We start from the raw sequence: 18,543 nt of genomic DNA, 5'->3' as shown, positions 1-18,543 counted from the left end.
TCTCACTTGATGTAGTGGAAATATCCAACCAAGTTATCCTGTAGTGGAAATATCCAACCAAGTTATCTTGAGATAACACTGCCCTCTATGGGTGACAATTATGCTAACACATATCGCTACACAAAGGACATTTTTTCCTAGAATTATAGGGATCTCGTTTGATGTGTGTCCCGTGTCCCTGACGCACAAAAATGATGAGGGACGCAAAAAGCTTCGTGAATATGCGTCCACTGACGCACACCATTGCTTTCCGACATATGTCTGCAAGGGTCGAATTAAGCCGTCTCGCATCACAGTTTCTGGGTCAAAATTCGGATTTTGCGCATCAAAAAACACATTGAAAAGCAAAACTGCAAATCGGGTTTACTGCGGTGATGGTCGGGAAGAGGGAAGATTGCAATGGTGAACTGCATAGGACACAAGGCGGTTATGTCACCAATGCGTGGTCGCGGAAGTGGAGTGTTCGACTGAGAAGCGCTAAACAGAGTATGACGTCGCGTCACGGGATCCGAGAGATGAAGGTGAAGATAGCGCAAATCGGTGAGCTTAACGTGAGTCTATTTTAAACTAACATAACGTTAGCAGTGGGGTGCGGAGTGTCTCTTTTAATTATGAGTTACCACTGAATTAGTGTCACCCGGAACCGAAACACTTCCTGTCTGCTCAAGAAGGCACACCAACGTCGGTCTGTACTTCTTCCAGAAGCAGCGACGTCGCAGACTGGGGAGCGGTGTCTTGAGAAGGTTCTACAGATGTGTGGTGAAGAGCGTCCTCAGCACCAGCATGATGGGAGTGGCACAGCAGCTGCTAGGCTGAAGAGAGGAAGGCACTACAAAGGACGGTAAATGCTGCTCAGAAGATCGTGAGGTGCAGCCTCCCCACCACTACAGACATCTTTACCAGCAGGTACGGAAAGAGGGCTCTTGCATCATCAGAGACCCGACCCATCCTGCACACCCTCTCTTCCATCCGCTCTCCTCGGGCCAGAGGCTACAGAGAGCATCCGATGTAGGACCACCAGGCTGTGGAACAGCTTCTTTCAGGAAGGACTCTTACACTAAAAGAGTGCTATGAAGCCCGAGTTTCTTGGGTATCAAATTTCGTGCCATATCATGTGTAAGCATGTTGGTATGACAATCAAAGTCCTGGAATCCTTGCATTTGCTCTTCAAATTGTATTTTCAAATTATTTATTTTTGTAAAGGGACCTTGTACATTAATTAACATTTTAATAAATGTAAATGTACCCGAGTTACGTAGCTGAAAGGTTATCATTGGCAGTCCCTTCGCTGATGTTACTGGGTGTTGGGTGTTCAAGTAACTGTATCTTGTTCACGAATGAGGGAAGCGGGAGATCAACGGGCGTAAATATACCTCTGCAGGTTACTTTTAATACTACAGTTGATTCATTGTATATTCCAGAACACCAACATCGCAGCAGACCCTGCAATGTGACTATTGTGCACAAGTACATCATGATGACATTGCTCAAACAAAATATATACTGTGTGCGCGTGCGTGTGTCCGTGTAGGTGAATGTGTGTGTGTGTGTGTGTGTGCGCCACTCAACTCCAACACTGATGTTTTAAACAATGTCGCAGTAGTCGAGTAAGCTTGTTTAGCTCCTTAACTTGCTAGCTCTTTAGCTTGCAGGCTATCGAATGTAATAAATAGGTAACGTTCCCTAATGTTTCCCAGTTGTGTGCATTTACGGAGCAAACACCGTTCTCCTCGTAGCTTGCAAAGTCGTGAGCGGCATGGCGGGTATTACCACAACAATGAAAATGTATCGAATCCAGAAAAAAAATCCAGTGTCCATTGTATTTATCAAACGATAACCTTTTTTTAAGCCATGCGTCTACGGACGCAGATTGAAATCACGGCCAAAAGATCTCAAATAGCTGCAACAAAATGCCACCATCCAAAGAAATTCAAGAACAGATGAGAAACTAATTGACATCTATCACTCTGGAAAGGGTTACAAAGCCATTTGTAAAGCTTTAGGATGCCAGAGAACCACAGTGAGCGCAATTAGCCACAAATGGAGAAAACATGAAACAGTGGTGAACCTTCCCAGGAGTGGCTGGCATACAAAAATGACCTCAAAAGCAAATGGAAGGATCCCCCTCTCAGGATGATCAGGCTGCAATGGATGTCGAGTGGGCAGCATTTATCACATAATAGGGTTCTATACAATGTTAATTAAGACGGGATAAGAGTCTACTATGTCACACTTGTATAGTGGTAGTATATTCATTCATTTATTTTCCATACCGCTTATCCGAGCTAGGGTCGCGGGCGTGCTGGAGCCTATCCCAGCTGACTCTGGACGAGAGGCGGGGTACACCCTGGACTGGTCGCCAGCCAATCGCAGACACTTAGTATATTGTCAGTGATCTACAACATGTTGACTCTACTCTGCTCTTCTCTCAGACTGCTATGGCTGATTCAACACCAACACATTCAACATTTGCGAGGACACATGACACAGCACTGCAGCGAGGGCAGTGGAATTCTGAGTATCATGTGGGCAACAAGATGTAAGCTTCCTAAGGAAGTCTGATATCTTGGGTAGCCTGGCAGAAGAAATGTACATTTACACACATTTTAGCAACAAGCCTTAAAGACCCCCAAAACAGCCCAAAAAAATGTCACATCACAGCAAAGTCATGTTAACAAGCCAATGAACGAATGGATTTAAAAAAAAAAAAAAAAAAAATCACCAAGTATGTGAAATCAAGCTTCAAAAGTGTCAAGAATTTTGATAATTTTTGAGTTGTGGGCAGAGTTTCATGGCCAATTGCACGATATACTGGTAGAACAGGGTGAAGTTATTTCTGAACAAGGAAGTGGCAATTGGGGGGCAAGGAACCGTAAGACTGATGCTCGCCCCGTAACGCTGCTCCGGGGGCTTCAATAACTGCTGTCCGGCTTGAAATGGGCTCGAAACCCCACAGCCTCTCAACACAACGTACATGGTGCCAGACTCAAAACATATAACACCCGGAGGTCACAGTAACAGATCAAACAAGACCATAGACGGCAACTTCCATCAACGCCTTCAGAAATGCATCAATGAAAACGAACACCAAATAATTAATGTTGTTTTCCACACTTGTTTGTGTCAAATGCTGTTTCAATATGAACACATTGACATCAATAAAATTTGTATGGAGCTACCATTTATTATTTTGAGTTTTTCAAAAACATATGTCCTTTCTGCCCCACCCTATAATAATAATAATAATGATAATACATCACATTTATATACATAACAATGATGTGACAATATTGCCAAGTCAAGGGTGTACATATTTATGGAAAATAGGTGCACGCCGTTATATTGTCGACAATCGTTTTACAGCATTGTATTTCACAGAAACACCACAAGCAATTATTAGATATACAGTATTTATCATTAACAACATGACTTCAAGCAAGTAGTTACACAAGATACATATCGTGCATGACCTCAACGTATCTGGACAGCACAGCTCAGCATTCTTTTACTTGTTTTTTATTTATATTATTCCAGAGAATGACAACCTTCCAAAAGTGGTGTTAGGAGAAACATAATGTAGGAAGAGACGAAGGAAATACTGTATATAGGCTGCTGAACACCTGAAGTTCATTTAAGGCCCCAGCCCCATCACAATTACTTGTTCAAGTGTGACGTTATAGTCATGCAGTTTTAAAATTGTACACTTTTTTTCTTTTTTTTTAAACGTGTGGTAGTAGCGATCGTAAGAATCTTGAAATATCAGGTGCAAATCTTACACCTATGCCTTTGTTATTTCTCAGTCAATTTAAGACTTGAATGTTTTAGTGTTTTTACTGTATGCCTTCATATTCACAGCGGTAAATATCCCTGAACAGATTTTTCTTCAACTTCAGAGGTCACTAAAGAAACATCTTACCAGCATACTCTGGGTCCACATGAGGAGGATAAAACCGAAAGTTGATGAAGAAGGGGATTGGCATTCCATATTTGAACCACTCCACCACGTACGGCTGGCCGTTCAAAGGGTGGGACACATCGCATCCCAGTATGATGTTCTCCCCTGCACGTGCTGTCACAAACTGTGGCTCCTCTCGCACTCCGTGGGTACCTGCAGCAACAGCAAGGAGAGGTCACTGTCGACTTGCTAACAAAAGGTAATATAAACGTTATACTTTTAATTACCACATATTTTTTTATAATTATGACAGTGTACAAAGTACAATGAGCAAACCAACCTGCATTTATTGTCAGAAGACAAATTACTTTCCGTGACACATATGGTATTTACCACTTCGTTCACTGACACCTATGATTAACAAGCATGCCATACGTCTAGCTACAGCATAATAATTTAAGTCAGTCTTTGAGGTTGTATTCCTTGCCTGCTTTTGGATAACCTATTTGCTGACCTAAATCAATCTAAAAATCTCACAAAGGTCTGACAAAAGAATTCCAAAAGTCTATCAGAGAAGCTGCACCTGTATCGGAGGACAGAGTAAACAGAGATATAGTAGTAGGTTTATTAAGAGTTGTGCTCTTTGAGTGATCGTTTGTACCTGATAAACACATATGCCAAGCTTTGAGTTCCATCAGTCAGGTTTGCAAAACCTGCCAGTGATAAATCAAGGAGCCAAGTTTGAGGCCGGGGGAGAGAAGGATTAAAAACATTTGAATGTGATCAATCAAGGCAGAATCTTTTCATCTTGCCTCGCTTTTGTCATTTTTCATCTTATTTGAAAGAATGTATGCGAACAAAGCAGGAATTATAATGAATGTACTTGATACTGAAGAATATCTTTTTTCTTTTACATTCTAAATGCTTTTTCAACAGAAAGAAAATGAGATTGTATGTCCAGTGAAGGGCTCACATGATCCTCTGTTAATTACTTGGTAGCTTGGCTTTATGGGTGTTAACCTGGTGCGCCAGCATTTTATCCGTCAATATGACTATTTAGTACTCAGTGCCTCTCTCTCTGTGGCCATCAATATAGGCAAGCAATAGGGACTTCCACAAACACGACTTTGGAGTCGTCCTAATTTTTGCTGAGATCTGATTGGCTCAGGCCCATCGCAGCATTTTGGTGCACTGTGCGTGCTTTTAGTCTATTTAAATGCCCAACCATTTTCTGTTTTAAAAAATCCCACCGCATTTCTTTATATCCCAGGAAATCATTGAATTGACGAAAAGGAAAAGTCTCATGTTAGCCAGTAGAACCAGATAGCTGTGTGTGCGCTATTCCCAGTGGTGTACAACACACACACTATTTCAAGCTTCACTATGTGTTGATTGGCTGCTGGTGACATCATCTGAGATTGCACACCAGCAGGGCCCTTGGTGCTATGACTTTACTGCTGATGATGAAAGAGGGAGCGAGAGAACAGAGAATCGAGATGTGAACCAGAGCAGATTATCGTTTGGCACCCCCTCACCATCCCAGGATTTAGTTCATTTAAAATCAAAGACCCAAGGGAATAGGCAGTTGTAAGGTTAGCCCCTAAGATACGCAGTCTACCCTAGCCTCATAAAACAGAAAACCACCATCATGTTAATATGTAATTACATTTTGATAATGCAGGCAATGATCCAAGTACGCATAGCCTTAAAAAAATAAATAAAATAAAAATACAAATTCACAGGATATCATTTTGGATTTTACCAACATTTTCAGGAAAAATATGCCTCTCAAGTATCAAAACTTTAACTTTAGAAACACTATCAACTTTTTTTTTCAGTCTATGGATTTTTCCATCCAGCCATCCATTTTCTGAGGCGCTTCTCCTCACTCGGGTCGCAGGCGTGCTGGAGCCTATTCGAGCTAACAACGGGCAGGAGACGGGGTACACCCTGAACCGGTTGCCAGCCAATCGCAGGGCACATACAAACAAACAACCATTCACACTCACATTCACACCTACGGGCAATTTAGAGTCGTCAATTAACCTAGCACGCATGTTTTTTGGGATGTGGGAAGAAACCGGAGTCCCCGGAGAAAACCCACACAGACACGGGGAGAAAATGCAAACTCCACACAGGCGGGGCCGGGGATTGAATCCCGGTCCTCAGAACGGTGAGGCAGACGCTCTAACCAGTCGGCCATAGTGCCGCCTCTATGCATTTTTCTTTCTAGGCAGGGAAGGAGCCCGAGCTGTGAAGTTCAGACTAGATATCGTCGGGCTCGCCTCCACACACAGCTTGGGCTCTGGTACCAGTCCTCTTGAGAGAGGTTGGACTCTTTTCCACTCTGGAGTTGCCCACGGTGAGAGGCGCCGAGCAGATGTGGGTATACTTATTGCCCCCGATGTGGGTATACTTATTGCCCCCGGCTCTGCATCTGTACGTTGGGGTTCACCCGGGTGGATAAGAGGGTAGCCTACCTCCGCCTTTGGGTGGGGGGACGCGTCCTGACTGTTGTTTGTGCCTATGCACCAAACAGCAGTTCAGATTACCCACCCTTTTTGGAGTCCTTAGAAGGGGTGCTAGAGAGCGCTCCCGCTGGGGACTCTACCTGGTGTTGAGTTGGCTCCGATGGTGGGGGAAGATGCCAGTCAGACGTGTCAGGTCCAAACGTATTGTGAGGTTCTGCTGGGAACGTCTGGCAGAATCCCTTGTCAGAAGGAGTTTCAACTCCCACCTCCGGCAGAACTTCACCCACGTCTCGGAGGAGGCGGGGGACATTGAGTCCGAATGGACCATGTTCCATGCTTCTATTGCCGAGGCGGCCGATCGGAGCAGATGGGGCGCTGCTGACCTCAACTCGGGACGTTGTGAATCGGTGGGGAGAATACTTCGAAGACCTCCTCAATTTCACCGACACGACTTCCCATGAGGAACCAGAGTCTGAGACAGAATTTCAAGGCGCAGTGTGAAGCGGCTCGGATGAGAATCAGGACCTCTAAATCTGAGACCATGGTCCTTAGTCGGAAAAGGGTGGAGTGCCCTCTTCAGGTCGGGGATGAGATACTTCCCCAAGTGGAGGAGTTCAAATATCTTGGGGTCTGGTTCACGAGTGAGGGAAGAATGGAACGGGAGATCGACAGACGGATCGGTACAGCGTCTGCAGTGATGCAGACTTTTTATCGGTCTGTTGTGGTGAAGAAGGAGCTAAGCCGAAAGGCGAAGCTCTCAATTTACAGAGGGGTCCGCCCTCCCACCAACCTTCCCCCCCTTCTCTCACGTCTCTCTCCGCCCCGCCGCCACCCCTCGGCAGTCTGCCCCAACATCCCACCCGCGCGCGGGGTTTCCGGGGCCAGGCGGGCCGCGGCGGCGACTCTGGACGCGCGCTGGGCCCCCTAGTGGGGGGGACGGAGGGCCGTGGTCTCCTCCTCCCGGCCCCGTTGTTGAGTCTTTGAAAAGTGTTTTCAGTCAAGGTCTGCCAGATTTCACTGATTATCTTAGGTGTTTGTCTTGTGTGACGTAAAATAAGATTTTGTGTTTCCCTGCCACACAGTACACAAACAGTAATGAGGAATCCAGGTGGAAATAATAATACCACTCTGTAGTAATCTCAACAATTTGACCCAATTAGCTCCTCATTCTAACATTCTGTTCTATTGTACCGATGTTGCCGCTGACAGTACTTTTAATGTCATTGCGTTGGCTCGTTGCCCACAACAATTTACCCCACAGGCCCCTCTGTCTGCTGTCCTCAAAAGCGCTACAAATAATTGATAGAATTTATAGTAAATATACAAATAGATTAGAATAAATAAATAAATGTATAAATAGAATGTAAATACATAAATAAATTATAAATAGCGGCACGGTGGCCGACTGGTTTGAGCGTCAGCCTCACAGTTCTGAGGACCCGGGTTCAATCCCCGGGCCCGCCTGTGTGGAGTTTGCATGTTCTCCCCGTGCCTGCGTGGGTTTTCTCCGGGTACTCCGGTTTCCTCCCACATCCCAAAATCATGCCTGAATTGGAGACTCTAAATTGCCCGTAGGCATGACTGTGAGTGCAAATGGTTGTTTGTTCCTATGTGCCCTGCGATTGGCTGGCAACCAGTTCAGGGTGTACCCCGCCTCCTGCCCGATGACAGCTGGGATAGGCTCCAGCACGCCCGCGACCCTAGTGAGGAGAAGCGGCTCAGAAAATGGATGGATGGATGGATGAAATTCTAAATATAAATTGAGAGATTAAAGACCAGTAAAGACTTCAGACGTGACGCCGCCATGTGCTTTACAGAGACTTGGCTTTGTGAGGCTGTCCCCTGATGGCGCCGTCATGCTTCCCGGCTTCCATCAGCGGGCAGACCGCAACATGGAATCATCGGGGAAGACAAAAGGCGGCGGGATATGCTTCTATATAAATGAAAAATGGTGTACGGACATCATGGAGCTCGCATTTGAAGTCGCTGTTTTGAACTGTAAGCCATTCTACTCGCCTCGTGAGTTCACATCATTCATACTCGCCGGTATTTAGATTCCGCCTCAAGCTAACACGAACGCCGCACTGCTAACGCTCGCTGAACAAGTAAATGAAATTGAAAAAAAAAACCACCCGGACTCACCCCTCATTATTCTCGGGGACTTTCAAAGCTCAACTCAACCACGACCTCCCTAAATACAAGCAGCACATCAACTGTCCTACCAGGGAAAATGACATTTTAGACCACTGCTATACTACACGAAATAACGCATATCGTGCCATACCTCCTGCAGCCCTGGGCTCATCTGATCACTGCTTAATTCACGTAATACCAACATACAGACAAGAACTTAAATGCGCGAAGCCTACAGGGAAAACAGTGAAAAAGTGGACCAATGAAGTAAAGATAGAACTTCAAAGCTGTTTAGACTGCACAGACTGGAGTATCTTTGAAAATTCAGCTGGCAGCCTGGATGAATATACGGACACGGTCACATCCTATATTAGTTTCTGTGAAGATGTGTGTGTACCAACAAAGTCATTTCGCACATTCAATAACAACAAGCCGTGGTTCACTGCCAAACTTAAGCAACTTCGCCAAGCTAAGGAGGACGCATATCGAAGCGGTGACAGGGCCCTGTATAATCGCACTAGAAACCAGCTGACAAAATTAATTAACATTGCAAAGAGAAACTATGCAGCAAAGTTGGAAAAACAGTTTACCCCTAACGACTCTAAATCAGTCTGGCATGCATTACAATCACTAACCAATTACAAGCGACGATCCCCCCAAGCTGAGAACAATAGTAGACTAGCCGACAACTTCTACTGCAGATTTGAAAAGGACACTTTCAGGGACCTACGCGAGGATCCTGTTCGTGGACTTCAGCTCTGCATTCAACACCATCATCCCTGAACTCCTTTCCTCCAAGCTTCTCCAGCTCAGCGTCTCGCCTGCCATCTGCCAGTGGATTTTCAGCATTCTGGACAGGACACAGGTGAGGCTGGGGGAGGCCACCTTATCCACACGCAGCATCAGCACCGGGGCGCCCCAAGGTTGTGTCCTCTCTCCGCTGCTCTTCTCTCTCTACACGAACGTCTGCACCTCAACGCACCTAGCTGTCAAACCAATCAGGTACCAGTTTCGAAGAAGCCACAGGGCTACTTGTGCATCCGCGCATGTATTTTAAGTACTAGTAACTGTTACTCCTTATTTTGGAAGCTCTGATTGTTGTCGATTGAATGAAGACGCATTGTCAAAGAACTTGTGGTTGTGTCAGCGCACATCTGGCTGCAAAAAGAAAGTGACTGGCGAGCGACAACGACTAAAAGAATGCCAACAGACCTCTTATTTGTAATAAATCACATATGGTTCTGTTATTTGTCTGGATTCTGGAGCTGGATTCTGAATTTTGGTCCACCTCCCTCCCCTATCCATAATGGCTTTGATCTTCTTACAACATGCTGACTGTTAGAATTAGGCCAGATGGCTGAGAGTGGATCAGTGAACAATTAATTCAAGAAAGCTCATGAACAAGCACTCTGAAATGAAATCATCATATGATCAATTTTTTATCATTATTATGATGAGACTCGAATCTGTGAGTAGGACAAATAGAGTATGGGTGTTTTTAAATACACTCATGTCTAGGGGCAGAGACAGGGTATACTCTCAACTAATTACCACACAATTATAAGGCATGCCTGAAAAACAATTTATGTAAACCCCAACATATGACCTGTAATATGCATGTCAGGCATTGAGGAAAGCAAGCCAATGTATAACCGTTGCTACTTGTCAACCATTCCTGCATGTCAAAGTTTTCAATAGTTTGTGCAAATGTGCAGAACACAGACTGCACCTTACTCCTGTTAAAGGCTGTTCTACAGTCATCTGAGTACCACATACAACTTTATAGGGCAGCTTCTGTCAAGTGGCAGAAGAAAATTTTAAAATAAAATATTTTTGAGAGGGGAACCAAAAACAAACAACTGATCTAATGTGATTGTATGAGTGTGCCCACCCTCGTACGTCTGGTGATGTGGTTGCATTCAGAACCAGTCTCAATTTCCTGTTTTTATGGGAGTCAGCACACACCTGCCACCAGGGTCTGAAATTAGCACCTGCCAGGCGCCAAATGCAACTAAATTAGCCGTTTGGCGAGTGAATCTCAGCGCGCTACTCAGCATGTAGCAAGCGAATGTTTGTACCCACATACACAAACATACACGCCCCAATCATAGTGCAGCGGCGCTTGTCCTGGAGCCAATAATATTGGAGCAGGGCTCGATCTAACGTGCCTGGAATCTGCGTGACAGCAGCCAATCAAAGACGTCCTTTTCCGGCCCCACTTACATTTGCAAGTTGCAGGAGTAAACAGAAACCGTGCCTACTCGGCTGGCTCACCCTGTAGCGAGAGCAAGACGCCGACTCAGCCGTCGTCGGAGTCTGCTGACAACCCCCGTCCTAGCTCCAGTGACGGAGGTCCACGAATACAAAACGCCGGTTGTGTGTCGGCATCTCCAAGGCAACATGGAGCGATGCTATTATAACTAACAGAAGTGTCAGGTATGTCTGTGCCCTCAAAAACGGACAACATTGTGTTTATTCATTTGAAGAAGTACCACCCAAGTGATTATGTGGAGAGCAAAAAAAATGTGATTGGCCCCTCCTACAGGTGGTGAGCCCATGGAAAGGGGAAACCATGTTGCCCTTTTGTGATGTCCCTGGCCGGGCCCCATGGGTGCAGGTCCGCCCACCAGGCGCTTTCCATCGGGCCCTGGCTCCTGAGGGGGGCCCCGGTAACCCACATCCAGGCATGGAAAAACATGATTCAACAGTCTTGGAGCCTTGCTTTGTCTGGTCCCTCACCGAGGACCTGTTTACCATGGGTGACTATTAGCTCCTAGGATTATTGGGACACACAAACCCCTCCAGCACGATAAGGTGATGACAGAAAGAAGTAAATGTGGCAACAATCTCCTCTCTTCTTCATTCAGTATGTCTTGGGCTATGGGGTGGAGTGGAAAGACAGAACAAGACATAGCTTACCATAAAAAAAAAAAAAAACATCCAAGCCTGGCTACTTTTTTTTTTTAAAACACACTTGCACTCTCCCAGACGGAGAAAATGTTATTATTCAATGGAACGTTAACTTTTTGGTCATAAATAAAGATATTTTTGGCATGTTTGGTGCAAACACAACACTGCAACAGTGCTCATCACCAAAAGAACAACATATCTACAGTCATTTTAGAGGGTGCTGAATCCCCCTAAATATGAATCCTACCTCTAAAATGAGAGAGATGAAAACAAAATGTTTAAACTGGATGTACTTTTTAACAACCTAGAAAAGTGTAAAACCATACAGTACTTGGTTGAAATGTTTAAACTGGATGTACTTTTTAACAACCTAGAAAAGTGTAAAACGATACAGTACTTGGTTGAAACATAATTATTTTAACACCAAAGATACAGCACACATTATTCTAGTGCGTCTACGCGAACCCGCCATGAACCAGGATGTGGCACATTTCTTAACGTAAGCCACTCAATACCAACAGTATCATATGATTACCTGGAAGCCTGTCACGATTTTTAACAATTTCTTAAGACAATATATTTTCACCAAAACTATCACGATAAACGATGCGGCACGGTGGCCGACTGGTTAGAGCGTCAGCCTCACAGTTCTGAGGTGCGGGGTTCAATCCCCGTCCCCGCCTGTGTGGAGTTTGCATGTTCTCCCCGTGCCTGCGTGGGTTTTCTCCGGGCACTCCGGTTTCTTCCCACATCCCAAAAACATGCATTAATTGGAGACTCTAAATTGCCCGTAGGCATGACTGTGAGTGCGAATGGTTGTTGGTTTCTATGTGCCCTGCGATTGGCTGGCAACCAGTTCAGGGTGTACCCCGCCTCCTGCCCGATGACAGCTGGGATAGGCTCCAGCACGCCCGCGACCCTAGTGAGGAGAAGCGGCTCAGAAAATGGATGGATGGACTATCACGATATTGATATTTTTAAATGCCTCTGAAATCATGAAAAATAATGCCTGTCATTTTTTATTTAATTTTATCTTCTGCTTTTAAATCATTATTGTTGTTATTATTGTAATTCCTTTTCTTGTTTCTCTATTAAATTATTTTTCTTTACCCTGTGATATGGATACCCCTGGGTCTTAAATAAAGACTAAAGAGCTGCAGGACTTGCCTGGTTTATAGGGAGCCTTCTATTCAGATTATAATCGGTTTAGAAGCCCAACGCGAATGAAAATGCTCTATATAAAATATCTCAATCGAAATAAATGGAAATGGAATTTCATTGGGTTTCACAGGGGTCAAATATTGGGACAACTGGGACAAGATCTGAGGGGGACCACTTCCCCCGGAGTCGTTGCCATGGAGGATTTGGCTCTCACCGACCGTGCCAAGTCTTGAGGCAGAAGGTGTTACGCTGCAGCGCCTTTTCTCTTTAAATTGACTCTTATACCATCTTAATGAATATTGTACAGCATCTTGCCATCGTAATGAACATTGTACAGCACCAGACTATGTGATAAATGTTGCCCACTCAACATCCATTGCAGCCTGGTCATTCTGGAAGGGGGACACCTCCCCACCCCCATCTTAAGTCCCTTCTCAAGGTTTTTTTTTTTTCCCCCCCAAATGGGGTTTTGAGTTTTTCCTTGCCCAATTGGGGGGTTTAGATTTGGGGATGTTGTCAATCATTGCCAACTGTGGGCCTGTGAAGCCCTTTGAGACTTTTTTTTTGTGATTAAGGGCTATACAAATAAACTGTTTTCGTGGCAAATAAAAAAATAAAATAAAATACAGGCCTTGGTTCCACCCAGTTTCCAACTGCTGACCTGTCACATGTGAGGCAAACATGGACACAATGGAAGCTGTTGTGTTTGTTCAGCCTTTAAGTTGTTTCCACCCAGTCTCAAAGTGGGGACCTTTTGTATGTTTAGTGAACGTGATAACCATTATGCTGTTAAAAATGCTGCTGCAGGGGTGTCTGTTACCAGGAACTACACAACATCAAACCAGGGACAACACGTGAGGCGAACGCAATAACCACTACACTGTGGAAACTGTTCCATCCCGTCAGCCTTTTAACGGGCCATGCAAACCATATTCAACAGGTCGCTGACAAGAGAGAGACAAAAAGTAAGTTATTTCCACTCAGTCTCAAAACAGGGACCTTTCGCGTGTTATGTGAGCGTGATACTATGGAAACTGCTGCTGCAGCAGGGTCTGTAACCGGGAACTAGAAAACATCTGGCTACCTGGCATTGCAAGAATAAGGTGAAGAGTATCTCAGCCTCTTGCACGGATGACCAGGGTTTGATTCTCCAACGGGGAGGAGGCTGTTTATGAGCTTCATCTTTTGGTGGTACTCGTTTTCATGGCAAAAAAAATAAATAAAATTACAGGCCCCTTTCCACCCGGTTATCAAACGCTGAACTTTCACACGTGAGACGAACGCGATAACTACTACAATATCGAAACTGTTCCATTGCTTTAGTCTTTTAACAGACTCGGCAAACCATGAACAGCTCAACAGACGAGAAATCATGCTTCCACCCGGTCTCAAAAAAGGAAACATTCACACGTTAGGCAAGCGTTAACGACTATAATATGTAAACTGCTGCTGCTGAGGTGTCTGTTACCAGGATGAGCTAAATGTCTGCTAGCTGACATTGCCACTGTATTCAGGCGCAGTGATAATTCCTCCCCGGTAGGTCAAGGAGCTTGAAACCAGTTTTTGTATGCATGGTGGAAAGTTTCATCGCATGTTAAACGAAAAACCAAATTTCAGGTACCTGACAGGGAGGCGGTTTATATGAGCTTCAAGTTTTGGTGGAGCCATTATTCTTGGCAAATAAAAACAAAGACAGGCCTTGTTTCCACACCAGCAACATTTCACGTGAGGCAAACGTCATAACTATTATACTATGGAAACTGATGAGTTGCTTCAGCCTTTTAACGGGCCTGACAAACCACATACAACAGCTCACTGACAAGCAAGAGATGAAAAAGATGTTCACACCTAGTCTCAAACAAGGAACCTTTCCCATGTTTGGCAAACATGATGACAACTATAATATGGAAACTGCTGCTGCAGGGGTGTCTCTTACTAGTATCAGCACAATAACAAGGGACATTTATCCATGTCATCTCAATCGCATTGCACGTGTATTGTGACAATTAAAAGGCCTATTTAGGGGTGGGAATCGAAAACCGGTTCTGACTTAAAACCGGGTCCAATTTACAGATTTCATTGGAATTGTTCAACTCCAACAATGCCGATTCTCCTTTCATTTCCCAGCATAACATCATTGTGCGCGGTGTCGGCCGCCACGTACCTATTGACGCTGGCCAGCAGTACAAATTTCTAAGTCACCAAAAGATTTCACCCACTGAAAATGGCCCAAAAGCGCATTTCCGGAACAAAATACTATTATCATTGAAATATGCTGGCTGAGACAGGATGTTATGACGACAAAAGGAAAAACCGCGACACCGCTTGACAGGAAACGGGTGTTGGCCTCAAGTTCATAGTCAAAGCTAATGCTGGCAGCGGGACCACGGAATGGGAGCGAAGAACAAGGGCAGCGACACAAAGTGAAGTTTCATTGCCAGATTATTATGTCGAATCATTCACAAACAATAACTATGTGCTAACCAGAGCTTTATTCATCATGAAAGTAAGAAACCGCACACAAACACATGAAACTTTACGGCACTATGTTGTTGTCGTTATGTCGTAACACTTGTCGGACTACTCCACTCAATGTGGAGGAGCAGCGGCACTACTCTGAGCCCCTCCCGGATGACCGAGCTTCACACCCTATCTCTAAGGAAGAGCCCGGACACCCTGCGGAGGAAACTCATTTTGGCCGCTTGTATTCGGCATCTTGTTCTTTCTGTTATGACCCACAGTTCGTGACCATAGGTGAGGGTAGGAACATAGATCGACCAATAAATTGAGAGCTTAGCTCTTTCTTCACCACAATGGACCCATACAAAGTCTGCGTCACTGCAGACGCTGCACCGATCTGCCTGTCGATCTCCCGTTCCATTCTTCCATCACTCGTGAACAAGACCCCAAGCTACTCGAACTCCTCCAATTGGGGCAAGATCTCATCCCGACCCAGAGAGGACACTCCACCCTTTTCCGACTGAGGACCATGCTCTCAGATTTGGAGATCTGCTTTTCATCCCAACCGCTTCACACTTGGGTGCGAACCACTCCAGTGAGAGTTGGAGGTCACGGCATGATGAAGCCAACAGAACCACATCATCTGCAAAAAACAGAGATGCAACACTGAGGCCACCAAACCAGGCCCCCTCTATTTTCAGCTACATCTAGAAATTCTGTGCATAAAAGTTATGAACAGAATCGGTGACAAAAGGCAGCTTTGGTGGAGTCCAACTTACTGCCGGCAATGCGTACCAAACTCTGACACCGGTCGTACAGGGACCGAACAGCCCCTATCAGAAGGTTCGGTACCCCATACTCCTGAAGCACCCCCCACAGGACTCCCGGAGGGACATGGTCTAATGCCTTCACCAAGTCCACTAAACTCATGTACACTGGTGGGGCGAACTCCCATGCACCCTCGAGGACCGACCAAGGGTGTAGAACTGGTCCACTGTTCCATGGCCAGGACGAAAACCACACTGCTGCTCCTGAATCTGAGATTCGACTTCCTGATGGACCCTCCTTTCCAGCACCCCTGAATGGACCTTACCAGGGAGGCTGAGGAGTGTGATTCCCCCTGTAGTTCCTAAAAAGGGGAACACCACCCCAGTCTGCCAATCCAGAGGCACAGTCCCCGATGTCCATGCGATGTTGCAGAGCCGTGTCAACTAGGACAGCCCAGAGCCTTTAGGAACTCCGGGCAGATTTAAGCCACCTTGCTACTGAGAAGGTTTTTAATCACCTCGATGACCCTCACAGCTGGTGCCCACCAACGGCTTTAGGGTTTGCTGCCACGACAGGCACCGACCACCTTACGGCAACAGCTCTGGTCGGCCGCCTCAGGAATGGAGGCTCGAAATATGGTCCACTCGGACTCAATGTCCCCCGCCTCCCCCTGAACCTGGGTGAAATTCTGGCGGAGGTGGGAGTTGAAACTCCTTCTGACAGGGGATTCTGACAGACATTCCCAGCAGACCTTCACAATACGTTTGGGCCTGCCAGGTCAGACCGGCATCTTATCCCACCATCAGAGCCAACAAACCACCAGGTGGCGATCAGTTGACAGCTCGGCCCCGCTCCTCACCCAAGTGTCCAAGACGTGGACACAAATCCGATGACACAACCACAAAGTCGGTCATCAAACTGCGGCCGAGGGTGTCCTGGTTTCAAGTACACATGTGGACACCCTTATGCTTGAACATGGTGTTCGTTAAAGACAATCCATCATGAGCACAGAAGTCCAATAACAGAACACCACTCGGGTTATGATCAGGGGGGCCGTTCCTCCCAATCACGCCCTTCCTGGTCTCACTGTCATTGCCCACGTGAGCATCAAAGTCCCCCAGCGGAACGATGGAGTCCCCAGCGGCAGCGGTCTCCAGCACCCCCTCCAAATACTCCAAAAAGGGTGGGTACTCTGAACTGCTGTTTGGTGCATTTGGTTGACCTCACACACCAGCACGGACTCCTCGGCCAGAGAGTTGACGTTCCACATCCCTAGAGCCGGCTTCTGTAGCCGGGGATCAGCTCACTCACACTGCACCCAACTCCTATGTCCCCTCCCACAGGTGGTGAGCCAATGGGAAGTATATATGTATTTGCGGTTCCGGCGTCTGTGGGGGCGGGACTTTCTTTACTCCTTCCCGATATCAAGGGGGGACCACTGGATTGACCTCCCGTAGAGTATTGATGGTGTGATGGTGGACTCGCCCATGTTCTGTGGGTGCTGGGGCGGTGCCAGCTGACACCCACCTTGGTTCCCCGCTCAGGCTACTGGTGGGGGGAGGTGGAGCCCCCCTGTCACTCCTTGGGCCTGCTTCCTCCTCTTCTCTCCGTTCCTTAACCCCTCCCCCACCCCAATCCCGCATCTCGATCGATTGGGTGGGGTCCTCTGCCACCGGGCTGAAGGCTCAGCAATTACAGGACACTTCTGTCAGTCATTATGCATGCGAAACTGTGTAATTGCATTTGCATGTGTCCGCACGCACACACCCCTGGGACTTTTCCACTGGGTGTGGGACCACTCATTTATTGCGACAAATAAGTCATGAATATGCGAATTGCTTTGGTATCCCCTCACTCACACTCTCGTCCAATAGACATTTATAATTTACATACCCAGTCCCACCACACTTCCGTTGTACAGCCGGGTTTACGACCTTTGTCCTGCATGCTTCTTCTCCTGTCCTTCCCTCACAGGGTGTAGCACTACTGCCCCATACAACACTGATATCTCATGTGTCATTGTTCTAGATATATAACGATTTACTTTTCTCATTTTGTTTACAGTTAGTGCTTTGTCTTTTGTCTTCTTTTCTCACTCCCCTCTAGAAACTTTGTTCTGTTAGACTGATCGACTGTTTCTCAATAAATATCCATTATAATACTAAGAAACCACAGCGGCAGCTTAGAAACTCCACTGTGAAACAGTAAAACTGTTACGGCATAAAAGGGATACAGATGCTGCATTCTGCTTGACCTAACAGCCGAACAGAAAAAAAAAAAAAGTGAGTTTGGTGAGGTAGACAATGGATATCTCACAATAAGTCCTGAGGATAAGATCGACTAATGCAATATACTAACCCACCACACAACTGCAGACTCTAAAATGTTGATGAATTATTCCCACAACAATAGAAACTGGTGTCATTGACTTTCTTGTGCACTAATACACGTGGTCAATGTGGGTGTGCTGTTTGATTAAAGCCATTGTGGCCAAGTGAGTAGAGACAAGGAAGGGAGGGGTGATCCCACCAAGGCAGATAAAAATGTATAAAAACTAATACAACTGAAACTGAATACGGGAACTGAATACACGCCTAAAGACGTTATTTGCATACCGTAGGTGCACACGTATCAACTACTTGTCCTCTTGTTGCGCCTCCCTTGCTTGCCGTTATCAACATTTATTCACGCGAACAAACCAAAGTTTACTGTAGTTCTAGAGCATCGAGTCAAACTCAAGGCCCG

General features: G+C 45.9%; 1 protein-coding gene across 5 annotated transcripts in view; it reads right to left on the bottom strand.

The window, feature by feature from the left end:
- igsf9bb (immunoglobulin superfamily, member 9Bb) overlaps positions 1-18,543 on the bottom strand; it is a 141,789-nt gene that overhangs the window by 108,091 nt on the left and 15,155 nt on the right. For all 5 annotated transcript variants that reach the window (XM_061751658.1, XM_061751662.1, XM_061751659.1 and 2 more), the window contains exon 2: positions 3,917-4,108. In XM_061751658.1, the coding sequence (XP_061607642.1) occupies positions 3,917-4,108 (192 nt within the window). The remainder of the gene's footprint in view (positions 1-3,916; positions 4,109-18,543) is intronic.

This window comes from Phyllopteryx taeniolatus, chromosome 17 (genome assembly GCF_024500385.1).
Source record: "Phyllopteryx taeniolatus isolate TA_2022b chromosome 17, UOR_Ptae_1.2, whole genome shotgun sequence".
NCBI classification, from domain to species: Eukaryota; Metazoa; Chordata; class Actinopteri; order Syngnathiformes; family Syngnathidae; genus Phyllopteryx; species Phyllopteryx taeniolatus.
The sequence above is the reverse complement of the archived record's forward strand: the minus strand, read 5'-3'. Positions and strand labels throughout refer to the sequence as shown.